This window comes from Podarcis melisellensis (assembly GCF_964234715.1).
Source record: "Podarcis melisellensis genome assembly, chromosome: 15".
Taxonomy (NCBI): domain Eukaryota; kingdom Metazoa; phylum Chordata; class Lepidosauria; order Squamata; family Lacertidae; genus Podarcis; species Podarcis melisellensis.
Genome location: NC_138532.1, coordinates 22,022,954 through 22,031,495, shown reverse-complemented (window position 1 = coordinate 22,031,495; position 8,542 = coordinate 22,022,954). Strand labels below are relative to the sequence as shown.

General features: G+C 42.1%; 1 protein-coding gene across 4 annotated transcripts in view; it reads right to left on the bottom strand.

Annotated features, from left to right (window-relative positions):
* Positions 1-3,053: 3,053 nt before the first annotated feature.
* Positions 3,054-8,542, bottom strand: part of ARHGEF12 (Rho guanine nucleotide exchange factor 12) — an 85,265-nt gene continuing 79,776 nt past the window's right edge. For all 4 annotated transcript variants that reach the window (XM_081889736.1, XM_081889735.1, XM_081889737.1 and 1 more), the window contains one exon: positions 3,054-8,060. In XM_081889736.1, the coding sequence (XP_081745862.1) occupies positions 8,050-8,060 (11 nt within the window). In that variant the 3' untranslated portion in view covers positions 3,054-8,049. The remainder of the gene's footprint in view (positions 8,061-8,542) is intronic.

The window sequence follows — 8,542 nt, the reverse complement described above, 5'->3', positions numbered from 1 at the left end:
ATTCCCTGTGACAGTTCCTGCGATGTGGAATTCCCTTTTCACAGGTGTGCCTGACACCTTGATTATATCGGATCGTCTCCTGGTCCTACTCAAAATAGGCCCACTGAAATCAGGCACGCCTAATCTAGGTCCACCAGTTTCAACGGCACAACTTTGAGCAGATGTTAGATACAACCCATACTTTTCATTGTATTCTGAAGACACACCTCTGTACCCTGGCCATCTGTAATGAAAACACATGGAGCAATGGATCCAAACTACAAGAAAGAAGATTCCACCTAAACATTAGGAAGAACTTCCTGACAGTAAGAGCTGTTCGACAGTGGAATTTGCTGCCAAGGAGTATGGTGGAGTCTCCTTCTTTGGAGGTCTTTAAGCAGAGGCTTGACAACCATATCTCAGGAGTGCTCTGATGGTGTTTCCTGCTTGGCAGGGGGCTGGACTCGATGGCCCTTGTGGTCTCTTCCAACTCTATGATTCTATGTTTTCAAGATCTACCATATCCCTGAAAAGGCAATTTGTTTACACTGCTTCTAATATTGAATTTTAAGTCTCTGTAAATCACCCTGGGACCTTACGGTGAAGGGCAGGGTAAGAAACCAAATAAATTAATAATAACTGAGTAACTCAATAAGTATTTACCAGTCTCCTCTGTTTTCCATCCACTGCTGAAGCCTCAAGTCTGCCAACATAAAAATGAAGACTTGTAGATGCCTCCCCTCCCTCTATTCTTTATTCATTTGGACAGTTTGTATAACTATTTATTAGCATTTTAAAAATTTAGGACACTCAAAGCTGGATCTGTTTCTTCAATGAGGCATCCACTTACCTAAACAAATAAACAAATAACTGAAAAATGAAAACGTAATAAAAAGAGAAAAGAAAAGAAAAATCAACTCAGAGCAGCTTGCTCTATCCCCTATCAAGCACCAGCCTGCATTTACTGCTGAGTAACTATCATTAATATTTAAGGAAAGTCATTTGTCATTCTGGGAAACTGCAGACAGGCCCTCAACATTTTAAAAAATGCTGTCAATTTCTTTATAAAGTTGGAAGCACGTGGTTTCACCGGCAGCAAGACTGGCCCAGAAAACTCACTAGCCGCCATGAATGACAGCTATCTTGAAATTATCTGATTCTAAGGCAATGTAACAAGTTACCGGACCTTCCCAGTGTCCCCTTATACTAAGGACAAAATCCAATAAAGCAATTCATTTTTCAGAACCTCAAGCATGAGAAGATACAGATATCTGTATCCTGCATAACACAAAATAATGCTGGGAACATGGGAAAACAGAGAAATATAGCTCCTCACCTGTGCTCTTTAACTGCATTGCAAATTACCAGTTTTGAAACTGATATAGCTGGGTCGGAGAATGTTACAAAGAATAGCTTTTGCATAGCTTTGAGAATACAAGTTGCCCTTTAAAAGGTACTGAGCATAAACTGTTTAGAATCCCAAGTATTATTCCAGCTGTCCAAATGCAATTTTCCCCTGCGGGTCTCACTTCTCAGTTCACTGCCTTTTGAGTCTGTCATCTTTCACTTCTTCTATCTCCCAGCTTTACCCATCCAGCTTCCTAACACGTGCATGATTTTCAGAACCAAGCTATCTTCCCCATTCCCTCCTACCCCTCTGCTCTTTAGTCCTTGTCCAACCTTCTCAAGTGTTTGCTTCTTCTTATGGAAGCTGCACCACCCAAAGTGTATCTGCAGTGCACAGACTCTTCGCTAGCCAATGCCCCATGGTCTGAGCACCAGCCAAGTTGAGTCTTAATGGAGAAACAATACAAATCTATTTGGAGTATTCGACACTAGATAATCCATGGACTCCCCACCACATGACCTCTTTCCTGAGCATCCAGGGAGGGGCCCTGAATGAAGGGCCATAGGAAGCAAGGTCACCCTGTGACAAGATAACCTCCAAATTAACGAGTTAAGCTTTTCTTCAAAGCAATCCTGTCTTAGTTTAGGAAGCTCGGTTTCAGGAAGACCCAGATGGCAGCATCTGCATCAGCAGTGCACAATTTCCCAAGACAACAGAATCCAGAAAAACGCATCGCTAGAAAAGCATAACTGAGCTCCAATTAGCAATTACAATGCAAGTAAATAGCAGAGTTTTGTATGGATGTTGTGTGGCGGCTGGGAAATGCAGGAAGGTTTCGATTCCTTCAATGGTCCCAGAGATTTGGATGTAGAGGCAAGCAATCCACAAAACAGAAATATATAAATCCATAGTTGGAGTGAAGAGGATAAACTGGGCACAAGAACTTTAAACTACCCTTTGTCAGGGGGGTCAGGCACAATGCCTAGCACAGATGTTGGCCATGAAACATGTGGCACTTTATTCAGTCACATTTGAACTCAAGTCATGGAAGGGGAAGATGGGGAAAAAAAAAAACAATTAAATATGTAACAATAGCCAGAAGTGAAAAATTCAGAGGCAATAAAGACCCTATCCAGCTTTCTCCTCTGACATTTCAACTAGGGTTTTCATGCTCCCTTCTCAAAGCAAGAGATAATTGTGATTATTTTTCTGTGAATGTTTATTATTATTATTATTATTATTATTATTATTATTATTATTATTACTACTACTACTACTATTAGCAGTAGCAGTAGTAAACTATATTTTTAATGCTGTACACTGCCCTGGGATCTTTAGAAAAAGGATGATATATAAACTGAACGAATTTTACAGTTCACTTTAACAGTTCAGCATGAACAGTTTTGTGCTGAAACTCTCCTAGTTTGAAGGATTACACTGAATCTCATGAAACTGGCAGAAGAGTCCTCTGTTTGCAGGGGCGGAGTGTTCTGTGCCTGAGAAGCAAAAGACAATTCAGAAATGTTGCATTCTTTTGTGACTGTTGCGTGCTCTCTATAAGCTGAGAATAGATCTGACAGCCTCAGATGTCAGAAAGGGAGGTTCTTTATCATGGAATTGCCAAATCAGTGCAGACAGACAGGATCACTGGTCCACTAGGCTATTAGTCTACTCCAGGAGTGTGAACTTGAATCTGCTGGATTCAACAAAATACCATAGTCAAATGTTTGGGTTCCTTTAAGCTTATTTACTGGCATTTGAATGCTTTAATTTTCTATTTCCCAGATTCCAAAAAAACAAACAAACCCAACAAAACCTCTTTTTAAAAATGAGCAATATTTTGTTCCAGAAACATACCACCTTATCAGCTAATTAATAAGAGCTATTTTACAAACATACAATACATCTGGATAATTAGAACAATAAATTCTTTTTTTCTTAAACATTCAAACATGATCAGTTAAAAATACAAGGTATTAAGAGGATTTCTTTTTTCTTTTTTTTCTTTTTTTTGCATTTTGCTTTTCAAATTCCAGATTGTTCCTGTGTTCCTTAAAAGTAAAACCGGTTAAAAGGAGTATATGATTGTATAGTGAACAAATAAAATACATTTTAGTACGAAGGAAGTTTCAAAACAACTCTTTTTAGTTTTTTTAATTCTTAAAGAGCAGTGTAGTGTTCTGGCTGCAGTATCCCTTTTGGAGACCATTGGCTTATCAGCTGGCATCTGGGGATGGAGGGAGGAGGAGGACTGAAGGATCTCTTTGAAATGGGGACAGCAAGGGGTCAAATCCATCCATAAGATGCAAGATGCACCAATATTCAAGATGAGAACAACACAAGGAGCAAACACCAACAACTTCCTCTACCTCAAAAGGAGCTTTCTATCAAGTTGGAACATTTATGCTTAGACAACCATGGAAGAGTCCAAGAAGCCAGGGCCACAGCTGTTCTTAAGCTTTGGTTGTCAAGAATCAAGGGTCCCTATTGCCCAGGAATTACCTCCGCCCACTCCCACTCCAGGAATTGGTCACACAAGTACTGTATGCCCGATGTCCGCAAGTGCCACCTAGCAACCCCATTCCTTGCATGTTTAAATGGTAGGTTAACAGCAGGTGGCAGCGTCAAACCAGGCGACTGGGCCCAGGACCGCTGTGCTATAAACTCTGCACAGAAGACTCTGTACTGTTTCCTCCTCCCTTACTACAGCGTTTACACATTGAGGTTTGATCTACACACCAAGCAGAATGAGGGGAGGATGAGGAAGCAGAGCCCTGGGATGTGAGTAGCCCTCCTGCTCCTTCCCAGGATTATTTATCTATCCCACCGCTCACAAATCTTTCTCAACTCTGGCAGAAAGTGTTTAAAAAAATGAGTATGTGATATATCTTCTTGCTGAAGTCCAAGGCAAGAATACCATCTTGCTTGTCATAATGAGCGAAAAGACACAGTTTCAGTTTATATCTTTACAAATTATTAACTGCAAATTATTAAAAGCCAAATTAACTGCACTGTAATCAGAGTTGGTAAGAGCGGTAGACTTGTAATTTGGAGAACCAGGTTCATGTCTCCGCTCCTCCACATGCAGCTGCTGGGTGACTTTGGGGATAGTCACACTTCTTTGAAGTCTCTCAGCCCCGCTCACCTCACAGAGTGTTTGTTTTGGGGGAGGAAGGGAAAGGAGAATGTTAGCAGCTTTGAGACTCCTTTGGGTAGTGATAAAGCAGGATATCAAATCCAAACTCTTCTTCTTCATCATCATCATCATCATCATCTGTACTGCTGAAGACAAAGTGCCAAACTGGACTGGGGACCATATTTTACAATATTCCACCCACCTACAGTGCAAAGAAAGAATGGTCTGCAAGTTTTAAAAAATAAACTCAACAAGGTACAGGCATAGGTAGTGCCTCGGAGAAAACATTAAAAATATCAACACACGGGGGTGGGGGAGAGAAACTGTCTACCAGGCCCTCAGATGTGGCAGTTAAGAGTTGATTTATAACAAGAATTGGAGTTAATGTTACTAAAAGCAGATAAAAGCAAAAGCACTGCAAACAGAGACGACTGCTTTGGCCCTTCTGTTTTTACTGGAAAAGTTGAGTGCTATATAAAGAAATCCCAACTTTCATCTAAAGCTTTGCGCTGCTTGTGCTCTCAGACAGCCCAGAAGGAAGAAAATAAACCCAAAGAAACGAACAAACAGTCCAGTCTACCACTCTTGGCATTCTACCAACTCATTCTGCTTCATGTGTAGACCAGGTCCCAATGATGCAAAAGCAGGCTGTGCAGGAAGTTGACATCTGGATCGAGGCCTTTGCCTTTTGAATCCCCCACCCCCTGCAATAATCTTCTTCTATAAATCCAGGTTAAACACAAAAAAGTACAGTGGAGCCAACATAATGTTATCTTGTCCATGAAATATTCCATTACTTCTTTTTTCAGCCTGTGGTTTTGTTTTGTTTTTCATTTTGCAAGGGAGGAGGAAAGGAGAGAGAAAAGGCTGTTCCATACTACTGTCCAGTCTAAAGAAGGGAATGTTCACAGCCAGACATGAAGGACAGGAAAGGATTCTTTGGTTGGAATTTTTCATGGCTATTCTAATATATTTAAAAAAGGGGGGGACCACACACACCCAAAACCAATGGGAATCCCCGCAAAGTGCATTTTAGTTTTGACCCTCTTCACAAAAATGGATCTGTGCCTGGGGTCTGTTGTACAGTAGACACGCTAGGGAGTTAAGACATCCCCAGTGATTTTAGGATACTGTGTTGGGAGCAATGGACAATCCCCATTTCTCACCACCTTCTCTTTCTTATAAGCTGAATAATGCCCTTAACAGGAGATTGCATAACATGGCATAAGAACAAGCCTGAAAAACACACAAAACCAAACACCACCAAAAGGACAGGAGCACAGTACTGTTTCACTTCCCAGGGTGGGGGGGGGGGAATAAGATGGTCACATCCTCTAAGGATGGCTAAGAACTCTTCAGGCTTTGCCACAAAACCTGCATTTGCCTTGCATGCCCTCCTTTCTCAGGTTGATCCTCAGGAGATTTTGGCAACCTGACCCAGAGGCATATTGTAAAGATGCTGAAGCAATATCTTGCCAGACACCTCTGCAGGTCAAATCTATAGTGGAAGTGCTACAGCAGACAATGATCTTGGGACTCCTGCCACGGAATGCAGCGAAGAGACCGGCAACAACAATCTGCAGTGGAAATCTGAACTCTCCACTGCTCAAAAGCTACTCATGCTAGGGAGAGGTCCATGTTGTGAGCGTGATTTCTTGATCGTCCTAGACATGGGCTGTGGAAAGGGAATGTAAAAGTGTTGCTAGCATGATGTCACATAGCTAAGAGGTTAAAAAGAGGGGCTATTTAAAATCTGAAAAGGTCCATGTTTATCTTCCATACTCAGGCACACCTAGTTTTCCTAATGCCAAGAGGTGGCAAAATAGAAGTTTTACATGGAAAACAACGTGAAATTATAGAATCAAGCAGTTATGAAATGGGAACAAGCAGATCCACGAGGCACTCAGAACAGCACTGATAAAAGGAAGCTCGTGCAGATATGGAAGGAGACCCTTTGGTTTTGGGGCACTTTCTGCCACTGAAGAGGGATGGCAATCCGTACAACTTGCTTCTGGAAAATCTTATCTCCCTATCTTGACAGACATCAGTTCATAGTTTCAAAATGAGGGAAGGGGAGGTTTTTAAAATTTGTCCTTGCACAGCCTGCCCATTCTTAGTACTACTATTCCGCCTGCTAAGGGAAGAAGAGGTTTGTGTTTCGCATGACTGGGAAACAACAAGCGTTTTGATTCTCTGCCATTATAGCTACAGGGGAAATGTGTCTCTGTGTTAATGGAGCAGGCAGTATGACCTTCACGCTGGAAGGAGGGGGAGAAAACAAAAGAAAAAGAAAAATTCTCCACACTTCCCAGCACATTCAACATGAGGAACACAAGTTACGGGGATTTCTAGAGTTCGGCACATTTAGATCTGAGTTGTACCCCCCCCCCAAAAAAAGGCCAGGATTTGGGAACCTGGTGCAGGAAAAAAAAAAAAGACCAGCCACTTGCAATGAAAGGAAGAAGCTGCATCCTGAACGGTCTGTCTCATGGAGGTAGCACCCAGCCTTGTACCACTTCCGGTAACCAGTCTGGAATGTCCAGTGTTTTTACATATGTGCTGTGAGCCTTCAATTTCCATTCTTAGACAGGGTTCAGTTTCAAAACACAAGGATGTCAGAATTCCTATTAGGAAAAATACTGCAGAGCTGCTCCCATGGAGGCTTCTGAGCTAACCAGTGTGATTTCAGAGCACTTTGGCACAAACAGTGCAAAAAACAAAACAAAACCCCACCACCCCAAACCAATCCCATTCTCCCTGCACATGCAATGGCCAACAAAGCACACCTCTGGGTGTCGAACATACCTGGGATTTTACTCAGAAGTACCTGTGGCTAACTCCTGTGGTAGAAGATGCGCAAACCAGGAGTGACTTAGCAGGCACATTCTTTGCCCCACCTCACTGCTTTCAAAGAGAATTCAAAGCCAAGGTAAAAATCCCAAGCCTTTCATCTCCTTGTCAAAGCACCAGGTGCCATTGCAAGGAGAGCCCAAAGGCTGCCAACCTTTCAAGTGCCTGGTTGTGTACAGCATGGCATATCGTCACTGCAAAGGGGGCGGGGGACCATTGCAGGAGAAGCTCTTTTGAGCAGTGGACTGGTTGCTGGCAGAATCCAATCCAGTGAAAAGTCAAGACACGCTCTCACACACAAGTAGCCCTGAATGTGGGTCCAGGGGCATAGGGATGTTGGGGCCTAATAAAATACAAATTAAAGTGTGCTTTCAGTACATGGAATGAAGTCAAATAAATACATTGATTTTTTTTTGTATATGTCTAAATACATTTTTATATATCCTACACCCAAAGCTTTATACATTTGGTTTCTTCTTTTTGTTCCTCTCTTTCCTTTTGTTTGGAATCAAAAAGAATTACTGGTAGCAAAGGAGGAGAAAAAAAATCACCACCTCTCCCTGACAAGCTAGTGCAGAGGCCTAAAAGGAAACCATACTCCACCCCAACCCCCCCAGTTCCCACTGCTGCACTTGGATGGTCCACGGAAAGAGCCCTCATGCTGCAAGAGTCCAGGCAGAAGCCAACAGGTGCCAATGCGAGGCTGATGCTTCCATCCAACCTCCGAGAAGCTTGACTAACTTTTATCTAAAGAGAAAGAAAGAAGTAGAACACAGTATTATAAAGCAGCAGCCGAGCACTATGGATCTTATTGACAGGTGTTTCTATCGCAGGTGCACAATCCATGCTCTGGTGCTTTACAGAGATGTATCTCTGCACTAAACAGTTAGATGTGAGCCAAAAACAAAACACAATTATTTCCATTTGTCTGCTCCCTGAGGCTGCAAAAAGAACATGAGGTGTTGAGATAGAAGATACATCCACTGTATTAACTAACGCTAATACAGGAGAAGGGTAAAAGTGCCTATAGAATTGTATGCTTCTTAAGAGATCTCATATCTACAAATAGGAGGCTACAAAAATGTCATAAGAATGAACATATTACACTGGGTGGGGCAGGTCATCTTGTAAATTATGACCATTGGAACATAGAAAAATAACTCAGCTGATCTTCTGTTGGGCCCTTAGAACTATCACATTATCAGTGGACTGAGTGCTGAGCAGCAAGG